The sequence below is a fragment of the Dipodomys spectabilis genome, unplaced genomic scaffold, assembly GCF_019054845.1.
Source record: "Dipodomys spectabilis isolate Male_0828 unplaced genomic scaffold, ASM1905484v1 ptg000526l, whole genome shotgun sequence".
Taxonomy (NCBI): Eukaryota; Metazoa; Chordata; class Mammalia; order Rodentia; family Heteromyidae; genus Dipodomys; species Dipodomys spectabilis.
The window spans coordinates 1344533-1365703 of NW_024871203.1; the positions used below are offsets into that span (position 1 = coordinate 1344533).

The 21171-nt window shown below is 42.0% G+C and overlaps 1 protein-coding gene across 5 annotated transcripts in view; it reads left to right on the forward strand.

Annotated features, from left to right (window-relative positions):
• The window catches only part of Pcyt1b (phosphate cytidylyltransferase 1B, choline), a 73313-nt gene that overhangs the window by 30794 nt on the left and 21348 nt on the right, over positions 1–21171 (forward strand). For all 5 annotated transcript variants that reach the window (XM_042670208.1, XM_042670210.1, XM_042670212.1 and 2 more), the window contains exons 4-5: positions 11933–12084; positions 14783–14861. In XM_042670208.1, the coding sequence (XP_042526142.1) occupies positions 11933–12084; positions 14783–14861 (231 nt within the window). The remainder of the gene's footprint in view (positions 1–11932; positions 12085–14782; positions 14862–21171) is intronic.

Here is a 21171-nt window from a genome sequence, read left to right on the forward strand (position 1 = left end):
AATTTTACATATTTTATTTATGTGGTATGGAGGAATTGAACCTAGGGCTTCATGCATGCTAGGCAAGCCCTCCACCAGTAAGCCACATTCCCAGTCCCCTAAATGGGGACGTATTGATGTCTGCATATCCTTTCAAATGGATTCTGCCACAAACTCCCTTCACAAGGGTCCATCCTCCTCTGTGTGTGTGTGTGTGTGTGTGTGTGTGTGTGTGTCTGTCTGTCTGTCTGTCTGTGTCTGTGTGTCTGTGTGTCTGTGTGTCTGTGTGTCCGATCCTGGGGATTGAACTCAGGGCCTGGGTTCTGTCTCTGAGCCTTTCTGTGCTCAAAACTCTACCACTTGAGCCACAGAGCCACTTCTGGTTCTTTCTGAGTAGGTTTTTTTTCTTTTTTGTTGTTGTTGGTCATGGGATGCTGTCCCCGAGCTCTTCAGCTCAAGGCTAGCAGTCTACCACTTGAGCCACAGCACCACTTCTGGTTTTCTGGTGATTAACTGAAGAAAAGAGTCTCACGGACTTTCCTTGCTCAGGCTGGCCTTGAACCACGATCCTCAGATCTCAGCCTCCTGAGTAGTTAGGATTACAGGGATTACAGGTGTGACACCACTTCATCTTGTATTTTTAATGCTCAGAAGAGTTATTTTTCTCAAGTGTCCCCCCACTCCCCAGGATGTTTGTTTTAAAGATTTCCTTACTCAGTCCTGGAGCATGCTAATCAGCTGGGCAAGCTGACAAGGTCAGAAGAAGACAGCTTTTTTCCTTTTTTCTTTCACTAAATATTATTGCTTATGAAAATATTATTGCTTATGAAGGAGTGTAGGCTTATAGCAAGTAGTTCTTGTGTGCTTTTAATTAAACTATTTGTTAATATATTGTCTGAATTCTTGGCTGTGGTTTCCCATGCCTCATTTTTTTTTCCTGATCTATACTGCTTCAAAACTATTTTGGGATTATTTCAGAGGAATCCCTCTGCAGAAAGAAGAGCCAGAGATGAAAGGAAATGTTTACTGACTGAGTCACACACAGCGAACTCAAAGCAGGCAGAGAACTCCACCCTTGCTCACTACCCTTTGTTCTGAGTAGAAACCTTTTTCTTGAGTGTCATCACTCAGAGCCTGCTCCCAGGTTACTCAGGCCCTGGGAAAACCTCTGCAGCATGTGGGATTTGGACATTTTGGGAACTTGAGTTTGGACGTGGTTTGATATGGCTCATAGCTAAGTGCGTACCTCTGAAGATGTATGTATGTATGTATGTATGTATGTATGTCGATCCTGGGGCCTGAACTCTGGGCCTGGGCACTTTCCCTCAGCTCTTCAGCTCAAGGCAAGCGCTTTACCACTTGAGCCATAGAACCACTTCTGGCTTTTTTTGCTTATGTGGTTCTGAGGAATCGAACCCAGGGCCTCATGCATGTAAGGCGAGCACTCTACCACTGAGCCACCTTCCCAGCCCCTGCACTATACATTTTTGTAACTAATTATAAATATAAAGATGTTTGGTCTCTACTGAGATGAATGGAATCTCCTGATTTGTGGATTTACTGCTGGATGAGTATAACTTACTAGTAGAGTGAGTCAGGATTTAACAACTTTATTTATATTTTCCTGGTTATAGATATAGACTGAAATATTTTGCCCACACAAATGTTTTAAAAGTATTATTTAAGGTAACTTATTATAGCCAGTCACTAGTGGCTCACACCTGTAATCCTAGCTACTCAGAAGGCTGAGATCTGAGGATCAAAGTTTGAAGCCAGCCACGGTTAGGAAAGTCCATGAGTCTCTTATTTCCAATAAAATACTCAGAAAAAGCCAGAAGTAGAGCTGTGGTTCAAGTGGTAAAGTGCTAGCCTTGAAAAAAAGAAACTCAGGGACAACACTCAGTGCCTGAGTTCAAAACCCAGGACTGGCACTGGAAACAAAACAAAGAAGCTTATTATTTTATGGGTTTATTACATGACAACTTGTGAAGACTTTCCTTCAAATTTGTTGAGAGCAAGGGATTAGAAATGACCTGTAAAAGGATTCTTTTTTTTTTTTTTGTCAGTCGTGGGCCTTGAACTCTGGGCCTGAGCGCTGTCCCTGTGCTCTTCAGCTCAAGGCTAGCGCTCTACCACTTGAGCTACAGCGCCACTTCCGGTTTTCTAGTGGTTTATTGGAGATAAGAGTTTCACGGACTTTCCTTCCCGGGCTGGCTTTGAACCTCGATCCTCACATCTCAGCCTCCTGAGTAGCTAGGATTACAGGCGTGAGCCACCAGCGCCTGGCTTGTAAAAGGATTCTTACTAAATCATTAGAATCATTTACTTTCTCTCTTTCTGGGAATTATAACAAAAGGCTCTATCAAGACTTATCAAATGACTCTTAATTATAACCCTTATTCTTTTACTTGGAAGCAACTTATTCAACCAGATATATTCAGAAAAGGTTGGGGGAAATGGAAATATTGGAATTGCATCCCACCTCTGTCAATTCAAATATTTTTAAAATGCTTTTTATTGTTTCCTTAAAACCTTTAAAAAAAACAAAACATTGCAGGTGTACTTTTAGCTTAGTAAATTTCTGAAGCATACCTTCTAACCTAATTGACAAAACTAGTTCTTTCTCAAATTTATCTAAAACCTAAAACCCAAGCAAATATCTTTTTAAAAGTTCAAATGTATTTAATGTATTTCTTTATAAAAACTTTGAGAAATAAATTATAGAATGTGTTATACAAAACAGAATCTGTCAAGATTAAACAATGTAGTTCTCATCTAATAAGCTATCAACAAGACATAAATCAGCAAGTATTATTTTGTAGTAATGTGATATAATTTACAGATAAAATTGTATAGTATTTATAAGAAGAGAAATATGATTTTTAAAGGCCATGTTATTCCTTTTCTAAATGTTGGTATGTGTGTATAGCAAATTCTAGTTTTTGGCCTTTGGGAATAATTATATAAAATCAAATGTAAAAATCAGAAATAATTATCTTTAGTAGACAACATGATTAAAATTTCCTCTGTATTTAAAGCTAAAAAGGGGAATGTACTACTAAAAAGTAATCGCTCTGGAAGTCAGTAATTTTACTTTTTATTCTGAGGAGGTAGAAAATAAACATTTTAGAAGATGAAATTGGATAAGGATTTATCTATAAATGGAATATTTTATAATGTGAGTTTTATAAAATAGGCTTTTAACTTCCTTTTAAAATAATGCATACCAAATCTGAAAAAAAATCATGTAAATGTTTTACCCATGCGTTTATTTCAGTGTATCTTAAAAAATTTGATAATTCTAGAAAATGTTCCAGTTACATTTCTGAGAGGCAGCAATACCAGCCTATACAGTTTTGGGTTATTAAAGTGATTTTGAAGTGAATAGCTAGAAAAAAATGCTTACTCTTAACTACAAGAGAAAAGCCATTTTTAGGATTCAATATGAGTGTTGAGAATAGCTGGAAAAATGCTTACCCTTAACTACATGAAAAAGCCATTTTTAGCATTCAATATTTCTTTCCAAGACTCCTTTTGCTTTGAATTCCTAGGCCTTGTCCATCAAGATCCATGTGTTCTCTGATAATAGTTGGGAGAAGAGAAGGCAAAATTGTTAGCCCAAACTTTACATCATTCTCCTTTCTACCATATTTAGTTTCTAACACCAGACTTTACCTACAATGGAAATGTGTATATGACAGGGAAAGATGGGAAGCTTTTAGAGCCTTGCTTTGAATAGTCATTAAGTGAGGTTCCCATTTGGTTTGGTCAGAAGGCACAACATCTCACCCCTTGAAATGTAGTGTAGATAGAAAGGTTTGGATGCTGCCTTGCTTTTGTAAAATATGATAAGGGTGGCTTCGGATAGAGAGCCTTTCTCTACTCCATTCTTTACATTGAGAAAAGGCTACCTTTGCAAGTCCAGGCTCTGGACATAGATTTCCTTGAATACTTGCTGCAAAGTCTATGCAAACCTTTGAGGGGATCTGAGAAGATCTTTGTCTTTCATTATCTTTTCAGACTATCACAAACCAACTTCACAACTGATAAAGTCTAAACTGAGCCCTTAAAAATATTGCTGTTTTGTCTTGTTGCTGGCTCCAATACTATTTGTGTAGTTAAGATTAAAAATATGGGCTGGGAAGGTGGCTCAGTGGTAGGGTGCTTGCCTTGCATGTATGAGGCCCTGCGTTAGACTCCTCAGCACCACATACACAGAAAAAGCCAGAAGTGGCACTGTGGCTCAAGTGGTAGAGCCCTAGCCTTGAGCTGAAGAGCTGAGGGACCGCGCCCAGGCCCAGAGTTCAGGCCCCACAACCAGACCAAAAAAAAAAAAAGAAAACTTGGCAGAGATTTATTGAGTTAAGTCAGCAAGCAGGCAAGCAGACAAAAAGCAGACAGACAAGCAAAAAGGCAGAGGCTCTCTAACAGTGAGGGCACTCTCAAAGGGAGAGAAAAGGAGCAAATTTGACCAGGGGGAGATATTTACATAATAAAGGTAGGGGGGGTTGACTTTAAAGTTATGCAAAGATAGGTGCTTGAATCGCTCTGGGTATTACTCACTCTGAATTCCACTCTGTGGTTTGGGCATTTCTTCCAGAAAAGAAAGCATCCTGCCATAAAACAGATGCTAATCTTTGAGATAAGGAAGGCATCTAGTTGTCTCTAAGAGGCAAAGATAGTGTCGAAATACTCTGTGAGTGTTTCTTTTTTTTTTTTTTTAAGTCAGTCTTGGGGCTGGAACTTAATCTAGGCACTATCCTGAACTGTTTTACTCCAGGCTAGGACTCTATCACTTTCAGTCCCAGCTCCACTTCTGGTTTTCAGGAGGTTAATTGGCGATAGGAGTCTCACTGCCTTTCCTGCCTGGGCTGGCTTTGAACCCTAATTCTCATCTCTCAGCCTCCTGGGTAGCTAGGATTACAGGTGTGAGCCACAAGCTCCTGGTTCTTTTTTTTTGGGGGGGGGGGTGGTCCGGTCGTGGGGCCTGAACTCTGGGCCTGGGTGCTGTCCCTCAGCTCTTCAGCTCAAGGCTAGCACTCTACCACCTGAGCCACAGGGCCACTCTGGCTTTTTTCTTTTTTCTTATGTGGTGCTGAGGAATCGAACCCAGGGCCTCAAGCATGCAAGGCAAGCGCTCTACCACTGAGCCACCTTCCCAGCCCCTTTCAAACTTAGTAATAGACACCACAGTTGTCATGTTTTTGCACCATGATTATTTATTTATTTATTTATTTATTTATTTATTTATTTATTGTCGCTCCTGGGGCTTGAACTCTGGGCCTGGGCGCTGCCCCTGAGCTCTTCAGCTCAAGGCTAAATCTCTACCACTTAAGCCCCAGCGCCACTTCCAGTTTTCTGTTTATTGGAGATAAGTGTCTTACCAACTTTCTTGCCCAGGCTGGCTTTGAATAGCTATCCTCATACTTCAGCCTCCTGAGCAGCTAGGATAACAGGTGTGAGGCAGCGGCACCTGGCTGCACCATGATTTTAATGCTCGCATTTATAAGGTTTTTATTTTATTTTCTTGTGTTGATGTGATACCAAGGAATTGAACCTAGGCCCTCATGCTTGCTGGGCAAGCAAGTACCACTAAGCCACATTCCTTGTCCTTATAAGTTGTTAAAGCAAGTAGCCAGTAATTTGAAACTTTTCTGTACGTGCTTCCGTGGCAATAGTTTAATGACTCACGACTATCCACTTTGGCAGGGATAACTGATCAACTTGCCAACCTTGTACCTACAAACTAAAAGCTTCTTCTACAACTGTTGGAAAATAATAAAAAAAAAACTTTTCACTTGTAAAATACTTTTTCTTTATTTTAATTTAAAAACGCATGCTATTTATTTATTTATTTATTTTTGTTGGTTGTGGGGCTTGAACTCTGGGCCTGGGCACTGTCCGTCAGCTCTTCAGTTCAAGACAAGCACTCTACCACTTGACTCACAGAGCCACTTCTGGTTTTCTGGCGGTTTATTGTAGATAAAAGTCTCGTGGACTTTCCTGCCCAGGCTGGCTTTGAATCATAATCCTCAGATCTCAGCCTCCTGAGTAGCTAAGATTACAGGCATGAGCCACCCGCGCCCAGCTAGCGCATGCTATTTAAAAAACAAGTCAGGGAGCCGGGCACTGGTGGCTCATGCCTGTAATCCTAGCTACTCAGGAGGCTGAGATCTGAGGATCGCGGTTCAAAGCCAGCCCGGGCAGGAGAGACCGTGAGACTCCTATCTCCAATAAACCACCAGAAAACCGGAAGTGGCGCTGTGGCTCAAGTGGTAGAGCGCTCGCCTTGAGCTGAAGAGCTGAGGGACAGCGCCCAGGCCCAGAGTTCAAGCCCCACGCCCGACAAAAAAAAAAAAAAAAACAAGTCAAGGGCTGGGAAGGTGGCTCAGTGGTAGAGTGCTTGCCTTGCATGCCAGAGGCCCTGGGTTCAATTCCTCAGCACCACATAAGCAAAAAGAAAAAAGCCGGAAGTGGCGCTGTGGCTCAAGTGGTAGAGTGCTAGCCTTGAGCTGAAGAGCTGAGGGACAGCGCCCAGGCCCAGAGTTCAGGCCCCACGACTGGACCCAAAAAAAAAAAAAAAAATTATTGGATAGAGTAGTTTCCTCTAAAAATAGTTTTTTTGTTTTGTTTTGTTTTGTTTTTAAATAAAGGCAAAAGAGCCACCGAACACCCACTTCTGCCTCACAGGAAAGAAACAAAAATGAGAGCATTAAACATACCACTACTGTAGTAAACGTAAATACTTACTCTACAAACTTGGGTTTGGACTTTATTGTATCTTAATTGAAGCTAAATATTCTTCTAGAGCTAAAAGTGTAGCTCCTGGTAGAGTAGTTGTCTGACAGATAGAAGGCCCTTGATTCCATCTTCTGTACCACAAAAGAAACAAAAACTGTTCATCTATATTAACATATTCTCATGGCTGGTAAGAGATTCAACCTAGTTCTTATTGTGCTGACCGAAATGCTTGAGAAACTGAGAGGGTGTGTGTGTGTGTGTGTGTGTGTGTGTGTGTGTGTGTGTGTGTGTGTGTGTGTGTGTGTGTGTGTGTGTGTGTGTGTGTGTGTGTGTGTGTGTGTGTGTGTGTGTGTGTGTGTGTGTGTGTGTGTGTGTGTGTGTGTGTGTGTGTGTGTGTGTGTGTGTGTGTGTGTGTGTGTGTGTGTGTGTGTGTGTGTGTGTGTGTGTGTGTGTGTGTGTGTCCTAGGACTTGAACTCAGGACCCAGGGGCTGTCCCTGAGCACTAACTCAAGGCTAGCCCTCTACCACTTAAGCCACAATGCTACTCGTGGCTTTTTTTTTTTTTAGTTCCATGGATTTTCCTGCCTGCCTGGCTTCGAACCTCAATCCTCAGATCTTAGCCTCTCAAGTAGCTAGGATTATAAGCATGAGGCACCTGTGCCCATCTCCAAAGGAATATTTTTTTTTGACAATGTTTTTTGGGGTCTGGTCATGGGGCCTGAACTCTGGGCTGGGCGCTGTCCCTCAGCTTTTCAGCTCAAGGCTAGCGCTCCACCACTTGAGCTACAGCGCCACTTCCGGCTTTTTATTTCTGCTTATGTGGTGCTGAGCAATCGAACCCAGGGCCTCATGCATGCAAGGCAAACACTCTACCACTGAGCCACCTTCCCAGCCCTCCAAAGGAGTATTTCTATCTATGGTCACATATTACTATGACTACTAGTAATAAATAAATAAATAAAAATAAATAATAATAATAAATGCTCATGTAGTTTATTAATTTAATCCTGAATACCTCAACCCATTTTAAAGACCCAGGCAACTAAGACTTAAAGGATTTGAGTTACATTTCCAGTAATAAGGAACAGAGCAGAGATTAGAATCCAAGTCTATCTGGCTCCAAAGTTTAACAGATCTGCTGTGTTTTTTTTTTTTTCTCTCCTGCAGGGTATTTCATTGTGAGCACAGTAAGCTGCCAGGATAGGTTAGCTGCAGCATGAGCTCCCAGAGAGCAGGGTGAATTCATCCATGGAAAACCACTGCTCTGAGTTCTCCATCTGCTTGTCAGAGTGCATTTGCCAAGGCTCAAGAACAACAGTGCTACTTTGGGCGTAATTAATGTTTAGACAATAACTGGTCAGCATATTCAGTTGCTTCTTGAGGTCACTCCTGGGCTTTGAAAATAGAGCCCTGTGTTGGTGTAAACAGGCTGTTTCTTTTCTTTGTGTGTTATCAAGCCATTATCTCAGTCTTGTAGAAGAAGGTCTACCAAATTGCTTAGGTACAGATTCAAAATGGGGGAGGATATGGCTTGACTCTGTTTTGTGCCCTTTGAAGAATCTAAAATCCATTTCTGTTCAATATGATTCTTGACATTGTATTTTCATATTTAAAAGTTCTAGTTACGTTTTTAAATTGTATAGTGAGGCCCATAACGAATTCCTATTTATGCAATCCATGAATATATATAGTCACTATGGCTTTACTATCTGTCCTACCCCCCACCTGTGGGCATGATGGGTAATTCAAAGACAGACAAGTGTGTTGATCAAGTTAGTCATAATATGCTTTGGGAGTTTTGCCATTAACAAATGTTGTAGGCATCAGAAGCCTCCATGAAGTATGCCCAAAACAGAGCTGCCTGGGCTCTACTGAAACAAAAGCCCAAGAGCAGAACCCAGACACCTTTGTGTTTAACAAGCTCCCTAGAAATTCTGATACTCTTGGTGGCTCACACCCATAATCCTAGCTACTCAAGAGACTGAGATCTAAGGATCTTGGTTCAAAGCCAGACCAGGCAGGAAAGACTATGAAACTCTGGTCTCCAATAAACTACTCAGAAAAGGCAGGAAGTGGTGCTGTGTTTCAAGTGCTAGAGCAATAGCCAGGAACAGAGACCAGACCAGTAAACATGTGTTTTAACAAGTAGGAATACACTCCAAACTAACAATAAAAAGTATAGGGCTGGGCATGGTGACATACACCTGTAATCCTAGCTACTCAGGAGACTGAGAACTGGAGGATCATGGTTCAAAGCTAGCCTGGGCAGAAAAGTCCCCCAGGAAAAGACTAGATTGAAGGTATGGCTCAAATGTCAGAGCATCAGCTATAAGCAAAAATATTGAGCACTCTTGCTCAGGGTCTTGAATTCAAGCCCTGGCACTGGCGCACACACACACACACACACACACACACACACACACACACACACACACACACACACACACACACACACACACACACACACACACACACACACACACACACACACACACACACACACACACACACACACACACACACACACACACACACACACACACACACATTTAAAGTGCATCTAGTAGCCAATTCTTCCCACAATTTCCACTGGCCCATCCTGCCCAGTCACTGTCTCTTCTTTGCATTACTGCAGTAGTCTCCTAAGTGGCTCTAACCTTGCTCACTCCCAACAGCCTGTTCACATCAGCCAGGAAACCTGGCTGACTGTATACTTCCCAGATCCAGAGTCCTCTCCATCTCCCTCAGAGTAAAAGCCAAAGTCCTCCAATGGTCACAAGCCCCTAGAAGACCTCACTCCTTGTCTCGCCTAAGAATGTTGATTATTAAAATAACACCATTATGTACTTTTTATCTGCCGTCACATTTTGACATCATGCATGCTCAGAGACTAATGAATCTGTAATGAATCTGTGTGTGTGTGTGTGTGTGTGTGTGTGTGTGCGTGTGTGTGTGTGTGTGTGTGTGTGTGTGTGTGTGTGTGCGCGCGCCAGTTCCAGGGCTTGAATTCAGGATCCTGAGCAAGAGTGCTCAACATTTTTGCTTATAGCTGATGCTCTGACATTTGAGCCATACCTTCAACCTAGTCTTTTCCTGGGGGACTTTTCTGCCCAGGTTAGCTTTGAACCATGATCCTCCAGTTCTCAGGCTCCTGAGTAGCTAGGATTACAGGTGTCTGTCACCATGCCCAGCCCTATACTTTTTATTGTTAGTTTGGAGTGTATTCCTACTTGTTAAAACACATATTTACTGTAAACAGTATACCAGCAGCATCCCAGGTTCATCTCATGTTTATCAGGCATCTTAATTGCATCTTAATTGCATAGAGGCCACATCATATGATTGATTGACACCATCTAGGTTTGTGTAAGGACACTGAAGATGTTTGCACAATGATAAAGTCAATTAACAATGCATTTCTTAGACCTGTTTCCTGTCATTATGTGACACCTATCATTGACAGTAATTGTGTATATTTATGGGGTACAGTGTACTATTTCCATCTACATATGCATTACAGGAAAATTCAGTCAAGATGATTAACATCCATCAGCTTACCAATTTTATCACTTTTTGTGATGAGAATGTTCAAAATCTATTTCAGTAAAAAAAAAAAAAAATTGCCAGTTCTAGGACTTGAACTCAAGGCTGTGCTACCCCTGAACTTTGTTGCTCAAGGCTAGTACTCTACCACTTGTGCCACAGCTCCATTTCCAGCCCTTTTTGGTGGGTAATTGGAGACAAGAGTCTCATGGACTTTCCTGTCCAGGCTGGCTTTGAACTGCAATCCTCAGCCTTCTGAGTAGCTAGGATTAGAAGTATGAGCTACCCATGCCTGGCTATGTCAGCAATCTTAAAGTATTTAAAATATTGTTAATTGGGGTTACCATACAGCATACTAGACTACTAAACTTATGCCTTCTAGTCTAGCCGAAACTTTGTACTCTTTGATCACAAGCATGAAACCCAAGGGATCATTTACAGGAAGAATTGCATTCTCCTTTGAAGGCAGAGCCAGCAACCTTGCTGATGATCTGGATGTGGAATGTCTAAGGACTATGAAAGGAAGATTTCCAGAAATACCCAGTGTAGCTGTAGACTCTGCTTACTCTGTGGCCAGATTTAGTCCTGGGTGAGGAACAAGATGTGGTTGTGGGAAAATGCTATTTCAGTTTCTAACTACACTTGGTTACTCTTAAAAATGAGAAATTCTACTATGTATTTTTTTAATATTTTAAAGAGCCAAAGAATTGCCTGGCAAGGAGCAGTGGAGGTAGTTCTGAGTGGCTACAGCAAGACCCTTACTGGGAAAACAAGGACTGGATCCGTAATGGCATTTCTTCCTGGCATACAGATACCAGGAAGATAGAACACAGGGCTAATAGGACCCTGAATAATATTTTTATTCCATTTTATTTATTTATTTCTCATATGAAATTTGGCTTCCTTTTTTTAAAAAAAGTTTTTATTGTTCGTATAAAGGTGATATACAGAATATTCGGTTTCTTTTTAAGCACTTTTATAAAAATACTCAAAGACAACCTTTCTGGGGCAATAAATGAAGGATATTTCTATCTTCATTTGAGGGTTCAGGAACTCAAGATCTAGAAAGGTAGATTCCAGAAAAGGAACCTGCCAGATCAGAACTTCTACTTCGTAATATTCTCCTCCTTGTTGTATGGCCTCATGTGTAGTGACTGGACCTCATTCTGGGGAATGGAATGGTGTGTGTGTGTGTGTGTGTGTGTGTGTGTGTGTGTGTGTGTGTGAGTGTGTGTGAGTGTGTGCGTGCGCGCGTGCATGTCTCACACCCACCTGGGTTACTAAGCACAATGATCTAATGAAAGAATTGGCTCCTTTTCTCTTTCCTTTGTTCAATTGGTCATTTCCTTTTTGAACTCTAATTTTCACTGAAGTCTGGGATAAGAAGATGAAGTGATGTGAAAGTTACATTAGGGAGCATGGCAATCATTTTAATAAAAGCCTCAGTGGAAAAATGCAGTTGTAATTAGCACTAAGATGAAATCCTGAATTCCCAGTGGATTTACGTTTTGCTTCACTGCCTGATCCTTTGTTCTTGTAAGAAATGGGGAAAAGAAACTAAGTTTGATTATGCAGAGCACCTAGTAAGGCTAAGTTCCTTTTGTCTTGCTGAAGCCACGCCCACACCAGGTGGCTGGTTAACTGAATTTAACATATTTGCCTCTTTCAGTTTGCAGTGATGATCTTACCCACAAATTCAAAGGTTTTACTGTGATGAACGAAGCAGAAAGGTATGAAGCTCTCAGACACTGTCGCTATGTGGATGAAGTCATCAGAGACGCTCCCTGGACTCTCACACCAGAGTTTCTGGAAAAACACAAGGTACTTCTCTTACTCTCCCACATATTGTAGGATGCAAGATTGGGGAATCTGCTTCTATAGCAGAGACAGCAGAAAACCCAATGACTTTTTTTTTGGTCCGTTGTGGGCTTGAACTCTGGGCCTGGGTGCTGTCCCTGGGCTCTTCAGCTCAAGGCTAGCGCTCTACCACTTTGAGCCACAGCGCCATTTTCAGTTTTCTGGTGTTTCGTTGAAGAGTCTCAAGGACTTTCTTGCCTGGGCTGGGTTTGAACCACGTTCCTCAGATCTTAGCCTCCTGAATAGCTAAGATTACAGGTGCGAGCCACCAGCACCCAGCCCAGGGACTCTTTTCTTGATATAACATCTCTCTTCTGTCCAAGCCTGGGGACCTTTCTCTTCTGCCTTCTCTGAGTACAGATGCTAGAGCTGAACCAGCCAGATCCTAACACTGTCTCTTCTCCTAACTATGGGGCCTTGAACAAGTTATTTAACCCCACTAGACTCACTTATCTCGTCTCTAAAATGGTATATTCCACATGGGCCGCACTGAGGATCCCATGAAATCATGCAAGTGAACACTTGGAAAACTGGCCGGCCCCACAGCAAGACTTTCAAGACAGTCACTGTCATCACTATTGTCGCCATCATCTGTGGTGCTTACCCATCCACAGGCATTCTTTTGTATGGAACAAATGAGCACATATCTTATCCAGAAAGTCAAGGGTCAGCCTTTAAGGGAATGACTTTATATCTATGAGTTTGTGACCATGAGATTCTTACTGGCATCAGAGTTTTATTAGTTGAAAACACGAGAAATTCTTTTATCTGCATCAAATTGCGTGCTTTGTATCTCCCTACCAGCCCCACATTAGGAGCTATTCTTTCCTTTTATAAGCAGTACAAAAAAATAAGATTAAGCTGTTCTAAGAATTTTCTTTTCTATTTTTAAATTCGCAATGCCGAAGAGAATAGAGAACACTGATAAATGTGCATGGGTAATAGCAGAGGAGACAATTTTCCTGGTGAGAATAAAAAGAAAAAGGAAAAACTACAATATGATTACTTCCAGTAATCACTAACACTTTTTTTTTTTACTAAGCATCTATTGTATATTCAACACGTGATAGGCATTTAGGGGGATACTAATAATGATAATGATGACTGCCGTTTATTACTTACCATGTGCCCAGCACTGTGCCAAGGACTTTGCTATTCTATGAATCCATTCAATCTCTCAGCTACTCTGCAAAGTTGTTGTCATTATACATTGGAGAGGGGGAACTAAGTTTGAGTACTGAGAATAGAATTAGTAATAATTGTAATGATAATAATAAACATTTATTGAGTACTTGGCATGTACCAGTTATTACTTTTAAGCACGGTTACATAATTATATCATTTAATCTAGTAATGCTCCAGTGAGTTTCCCTTCCAAGGGACATTTGGCAATATCTGGAGACAGTTTTGGTTATATAGCTAGAGGTTGCTACTGGCATCTAGTGGGAGGAAAGCATGGGATGCTGCTAAGCATCTTCCAATACACAAAACAGCAGCCCCCCCCCCCCCAATTTATCTAGCCTCCAACATCAATGGTAATGACGCTGAGAAATCATGATTAAAGGGTTTCTTCATTGAAAGATGAAGCTTTGCAAGCATGACAAAGGCCAGTGTTTAAAGAGGATACTCCACATGACAGGTAGATGGCTTTCGGAGGAGAGAGCTTGCAGTAAGGGAGCCCAAATTCAAGTTGGTGCCAGTAATGCAAGTGACAGGGCCTTGAATTCGGTAGAGTGCCAATGAAGAGAAAGCAGTGGGTACGAGCATATGCACACGTATGCGTATACATGGGTAAAGCGCACATGTGCACACACACACACACACACACACACAGTGGAACCTGTGACCTGTGTGCCGTGGAAAGTGAAGGAAGTAGGGAAGAATGGTCAATTCCAAGGTGGTAGTCTTCAAGATAGAATGAGAAAATCGAGGTGCCATTGGAAGGCAGAAGGAGGAACCAGTTTTTCAGGAAAGGTGAGATTAAATGCAGGGCAGATTGATTTTGATGTATGTGGGGGGTGGGGGGGAGGGCGGAAAGGTAAAAGAGAAGATGGCTGCAATATGAGGTAAGAAAGCCTGGCCTAGTTCATGACTACCCACCCTCATTTTCAACCGACTAATGAGTGGTATGACTATGGAGATATCGAATGAGTTGTATAGCTTTTGCCCTTTATATTCTAACCCTATGTCCTATGTAGCCTACTCACATGACAAGGTTATGAGGATCAAATAGGAAAAGAGACAAATTCCTTTTCATAGTACAAAATATAACCTAAGTGGGAGGGTCTATTGCCATGGGACAGGGAATGGAGATGTGGATTCCTTATCATAGTAAGGCTCATTAAAACCTGAGAAACATGCGAGTTCTCTAAAGGAGAAAGTTTAGAGGCAAAGGGATGGAGCCAAGAAACCTACTGTCAAAGGCAGAGACTGATGAAGGAGAAGAACCAAACATCAATTCTCTTCTTTTTGTGATGTCATGGAAAAATGGAGATCGTTGAAAACACCTGTCAGTCGAAGATTCAGAGCCACACAATAAATGTAACCTATGCCTGCCTTATTTCAAACAGGTTTTTTTTTTTTTGGGGGGGGGGAATCCCTAATCCCCTTCAAGTCTAAAGATGTACACCTCCATTCTTATGAGGATGTCTCTCTCCAACAGATTGACTTTGTGGCTCATGACGACATTCCGTATTCTTCTGCTGGTTCTGATGATGTTTATAAGCATATAAAGGAAGCAGGTGAGGCATTTTCCTGAGGACTGCTGCATAGAGGTACAGGTTATTGGGATTTCGGGTGTCTGCCCAGGAGCTTCTACACACCTCTGTTGACGTGTGCTACAGGTCCATCGTGAAACACATAACACGCTATTTAGGTATTTATATAGGAATTGCTCTGAGCACTAAAGAACTCAACCTTAGGACTGAGGTACAAATGGAATGAACAAAACTGTCCCTTTTTCATTCTAGGCCCATTTCAGGGCTCACAGTAAAATACCCAGGCCAATTTCTGTTCAGCTTCTGGTTCTTAATAACTCAAGGGACAATTCTGGAATTAAGAAAGTCCTTTTTGTACTTGCTCTCTTTTTTTGATCAGTTGTGGGGCTTGAACTAGGGCCTGGGCACTCAAGGCTAGCGCTCTACCACTTGAGCTATAGCATCACTTCCAGGGTTTTTGTTTTGTTTTGTTTTGGTATTTTTGGTTGGTCATGGGCCTGGGCTCTGTCCCTTAGCTCTTCAGCTCAAGGCTAGGGCTCTACCACTTGAGCCACAGCACCACTTCTGGTTTTTTCTGCTTATGTGGTTCTGAGGAATCAAACCCAGGGCTTCATGCATGCAAGGCAAGCACTCTACCACTGAGCCACCTTCCCAGCCCCACTTCCAGTTTTTTTGAGCGGCTTATATTACAGGTAAGAGTCTCATGGGGACTTTTCTGCCTGGACTGGCTTCAAACTATGATCCTCAGATCTCAGCTTCTAAGTAGCTAGCATTACAGGCGTGAGCCACCAGTGCCCAGCCTGTACTTGCTCTTAGTAATCCTTCTTTTTCCAATGTGCCTTCTAAAAGAGTTTGTTTTAGAAATCAAAGGCTGAACAATTTCCTTGTCCTTGGCCACATCTACCTCTCTTTGAAATAACAGAGGTCTTGGCGTCATTGGGCACAGGATCTCAGAGCAGGTGTGATGCCTACAAATGAAAGACCTTGGACAATTGTTTAGGAAATCATTCTGATACATAGAATGTACTTATTCTCTCTGATGGGTTTTGGTTGGGTCACACCTTTTTGGAACCAACTGGGAAAGTTTCACACCACCCTCAGAAATGGTAGTCAGATCTATACTATATCAGTCTAGGCTCCTTCAGGAGTTAGGGAATTGGTGAAGAACCAGAAGCCTGTCATTTGCCAGTGCCAATCTTGTTTTTAAGAGTTCCAGGAGGGCTGGGAATGTGGCTTAGTGGTAGACTGTTTGCCTAGTATGCATGAAGCTTTGGGTTTGATTCCTTAAGTACCACATAAACAGAAAAAGCCAGAAGTGGGACTGTGGCTCAAGTGGTAAAACGCTTGCCTTGAGCACAGAGAGGCTCAGGGAAAGTACCCAGGTCCTGAGTTCAAGCCCCAGGATTGGCAAAAAAAAAAAAAAAAAGTCCAGGAAAGGAAAGTTTATGCACTTCATTCAGACTTGGGAGGCTGCTGAGGAACTGGGAAGTGTGGTGCTGGAGAGAGAAGGAAGAAATGACTGGTAAATGAGTTACATTAAGATGTTAAGATGGGTTATGGGGCAATTCATACTTTTTGAAGTATTTGTTAGATCCAAGATGTGAGCTAGCTGCTCTTCCTTAAGATAACATAAGGACCTGGTTTTAGCCACTGCTTTTCAAACTCCAGAGGGTCTTCTAAAGATTAAGATTTGTCATGTAACTGTAACCCTCTGTATAGTAGCTTTACAATAAAATAAAATTAAAAAAAAAATAAAAGATTAAGATTTGAATTCAGTAGATCTGGTGAAGCCTGAGATTCCTATTCTTTTTTAATTTTTCTTCTTTTTTTCTGCTCCAGTGCTGGGAATAGAACCCAGAGCTGTGTGCTTGCTAGGCAAGCACTCTACCATTGAGTTACAGTCTCAGCCCTGAGATTCTCATTTCTAATGAGTTCCCAGGTTGTTAGAGGCTGCAAATCCATAGGCCTTATTTAAACCAGCAGGAATCTAGACCGGGATTGGAGTCCCACTGAGTTATCCTAGGGTTAACTGAATCACTATTTCCTGGGGTGATAGTTCTTCAGCTACCTTGTAATATAGGAACAAGCACTTAGTGATGGTTTTCTTGCCAGGAAAGTGGTGTCTATTGAGGTAAGAATCAGTTGTTTTTACTGGTCTTAGGAAATAAAATGCCTAGTTCCAGTTGTCTAGACATAGGAACAAGATCAAGATTTTCTAATTCTAGCAATCCAGCGTCCCTATTGTTTGCATAACAAAATGGCTCCTAAAGTGAGTGACTTGAGAAAGTTACTTTCTCTTGCTCAAGATTTGTGGGCCAACATCTTGTTCTCTTTTTTCTTTTTCTATTTTTTTTTTGGGGGGGGGGTCTGGTCCTGGGGCTTGAACTTAGGGCCTGGACTTGTCTCTGAGATTTTTGCTCAAGGCTAAACATTCTACCATTTGAGTCAGAATTATACTTCCAGCTGTTTTTTTTTTTTTGGGGGGGGGTGGAGGGTAGTTTATTGTAGATAAGGGTCTCACAGAATTTCCTGCTCAGGCTAGTTTTGAACTTGGATCCTCATATCTCAGCTTTCTGAGTGGCTAGGATTATAGGCATGAGTCTCCAACACCTGCTAGGACCAACATCTTAATAGGAGATTGGTTGGGTGTTTCCTGCTTGGGCTTTTCAATAATTCTAATCATGCTGGCAGGGGCAGTCATCATCTAAGGGCTTGATTAGACTGGGGATGCCAGGTTAGGTGAGTGGCTGGCCTTGGATGATGACTGTCACCAAGGAGGTTAGTTGTCACTGGAGCATGTGCCTGTGGCCTCTCTATGTTGTTTAGTGGCCTCACTGCATGGTGGCTGAGGTATATTATATAGAGAGCATACAACATTGACAGGTCCCTCAATGCTTCTTCCAACCTAATCTTAGAAGCCATACAATGTCAAATATATGACACTCTCTTTAGTGCAAGTAACTCAATGATGCCAGCCCAAACTCAAAGGAAAGGAATTGCAGCCTTCTTTAATTCACTACAATTCCCTTTCCAAATTGAATGATCGGATGGTATTTGACTTATGCTGAGAACACAGGCCTAAGTCTGTGGGTGTGTGACTTTTCAGCAGCCCAGAGAGCCTAAATTCTGATTCATTCCTTGGCTGTGCTGATTCATCATTAGAAAAGAGAGTTGAAGTCAAGGTTTGGCAAAGAAAGAGTCCTTATGGGAGAAAAAAAATGCTCAAAAATGGCCCATCTATATTTGGCTTTTGTCTTCTTATCATGATTTTGAAAGTCAAAATCACTTTAAACAAAGCCAGGGATATTAGGGTGTGAATTCAGTTTTCTACTGCTTGGCTTGTCAGAACTGCATGTCAAAATCTGCTCACATAGCTGGATGAAGCCAGGGACCTGGTGGCTCACGCCTGTCATCCTAGCTACTCAGGAGGCTGAGATCTCAGAATCGTGATTTGAAGCCAGCTGGGGCAGAAAAGTCCCCGTGAGACTCTTATCTTCAATTAACCACTCAAAAACTGGAAGTGACTCTGTGGTTCAAGTAGTAGAGCGCTAGCCTTGAGCACAAAGAGGCTCAAGGACAGCGCCCAGACCCTGACTTCAAGCCCCACAATCGACCAAAAAAAAAAAAAAAAAAAAAAGCTGGATGAAAAAGATGGAGCTGAGGTTCAATAGACTGTAAGGTCCACATTACTCATCATCATGCTAATATTGCCTACTACTGTTGAACGTTTCTTTATTAACATGTGCTTCACTGCTTCTTAAAATAGTTCCATAACCAAACGCTGCAATTCTGAAAAGCATGATAAAAAAGGTTCTCTGATCAGGCTCATTACTGAATATTTTTAGCAGAGCAATAATTAGGATTTGGAGGAAGCCGGGTACCTCATTATATAAGCAGAGGGCTTGGCTTCTTTCAACCAGCCAAAGCAAATCTTCTCAACTCCAAATCTCCTGCAGCCTCTGGTTACAAAAGAAAGATAAGCTCTTGTTACCAGTGCCCCCAATGACTTCCTCAGAAGCTGAGTGCCAGTGGCTCATGCCTATAATCCTAGAAATTCAGGAAGCTGAGATCTGAGGATCATAGTTCAATGGCAGCCAGGGCAGAAAAAAAACTATGAGACTCTTACCTCCAATTGACCAGGAAAAGTCAGGAAAGAGAGGTGTGGCTGAAGTAGTAGAATTCTGTCCTTGAGCAGAAAAAGCCTAGGGAGAGCATGACCTCTGAGATCAAGGCCCAGTATGGGAGGAAGAAGTACAGAGAAGAGATCACGTGAGCTGCTCCAAAGCCAAGTTAAAGATTGGCACTAAACCCAATAAAGGGCATTGAGTAGGCATCTGGCTTGCATCTTTGAAGATTCTGTGGATCTTCCTATGTAGCTTGACATGGACAACAATGGTTCACTGGCTTAAGGTCATAAATCAGTGGCAGAACACTCCTCTAGAATGGGTAAAGTGTAAAGCCCTGAGTTTGATCCTCAGTAACACACACACACACACACACACACACACACACACACACACACACACACACACACACACACCCCTTTTTCATTGTTTTATTTTAATTCTATTGTCAAAGTGATATACAGAAGGGTATATAACTAAAGTAGTGAGTACATTTCTTGTCGAACTTGTTACCCCCTCCCTCATTTTTCTCCCACTTTCCCTCCCCCCAATCCCACCCCCCCCACACACACACATTTTGAACAAGATTGATGAAGGAAGATAGAGAAAAGTGGATGAATTAGGGAAACATTTTAGTAGTGGGTTGGTGATTGGAAATCAATTGGAGATGGAGAGTTAAGGGAGAAGGAAATGGCCCAGATGAGTTAGGTCATTTTGTCTAGGTACTTTATGTATTCATTGAGGAGGTTAAGGTCAAGTAGTTTTCCTTGAGGTTTAAGAGACTTGCCCATCTGTAAACTGAGAACCCAGTGCCCTTGCCCCCAAGTTGTATCATACTGTCCAAGGCTTAATGTTTCTTTCTTGCTTGCTTTCTTTCTTGCTTTTTTTTTTTTTTTTTTTGTCAGTCTTGGGGCTTGAACTCTGGGCCTGGGCACTGTCCCTCAGCTCTTCAGCTCAAGGCGAGCGCTCTACCACTTGAGCCACAGCGCCACTTCTGGTTTTCTGGTGGTTTATTGAATTTAAGAGTCTCACAGACTTTCCTGCCTGGGCTGGCTTTGAACCACGATCCTCAGATCTCAGCCTGCTAAGTAGCTAGGATTACAGGTGTGAGCCAGCAGCACTCAGCTGGTTTGATGTTTCTATTTAAGTGGTTCTAATGATGTGAGTCGCAGATTCTCAGTTGCCAAAACATGAGTTTAACTGACAGCAGAATTTTGAGAGTGAGTCCAATTCTTATCTTTATTGGTTGGTACATCCAAACATATCTCTTTTTTTGCCAGTCCTAAGCCTTGAACTCAGGGGGTGGGTTTGTCCCTGAGCCTCTCTATTCTCAAGGCTAGCACTCTACCATGTGACCCACAGTGCCACTTTCAGCTTTTTCTGTTTATGTGGTACTGAAGAATTGAACGCACGGCTTCATGCATGCTAGGCAAGCACTCTACCACTAAGCCACATTCCCAGCGCCCCAAACATATCTTTGAAGACTTTAAGAAAATCAAATGAAAACTTGGCATCTTTCCTACTTGTTTATTTTCACTCTGTCCCATATATTCCAGATGAAAGGACCTTCAAGCAATAAAGCTGCCATGCAGAGAAAATGCTTGTTAGGGAAATAAATTCATCCAGCATCCCTACAGGCATGTCTTTAGATGAGAGATTAAAAAATACTATACTTATTCTTCTTTTCCTTTGGGAGAATGTGCCACAGACTTCCTTGGGAGTTGCTGCCAGCTGACTAATTCATTGACTCACTTGTTATGCTCCATTCACTTACTCATTTGAGTTGCATTTTTTGGAGCATCTTCTGTGTACTAGACACAGGAGCACCAAGCTGGATGGAGCAATGCAAAAAACAACCAAGGCATAATCTGGGCATTTGAAATATCCATTATCTACATGGAGACAGATACTAAAAATACTTTCATGGCCAGGCGCTGATGGCTCATGCCTATAAACCTAGCTACTCAGGAGGCAGAGATCTGAGGATCATGGTTCAAAGCCAGCCCAGGCAGGAAAGTCCATGAGACTCTTATCTCCAATAAACTACTCAGAAAAAAACCAGAAGTGGCACTGTGGCTCAAGTGATAGAGCACTACCCTTGAGCACAAAGAGGCTCAGGGATACTGCTCAGGCCCTAAGTTTGCCAAAAACTGGCAAAAAATACTTTCATGGCAGGATGCATGGCTCAAATGATAGAGCACCAGCTAAGG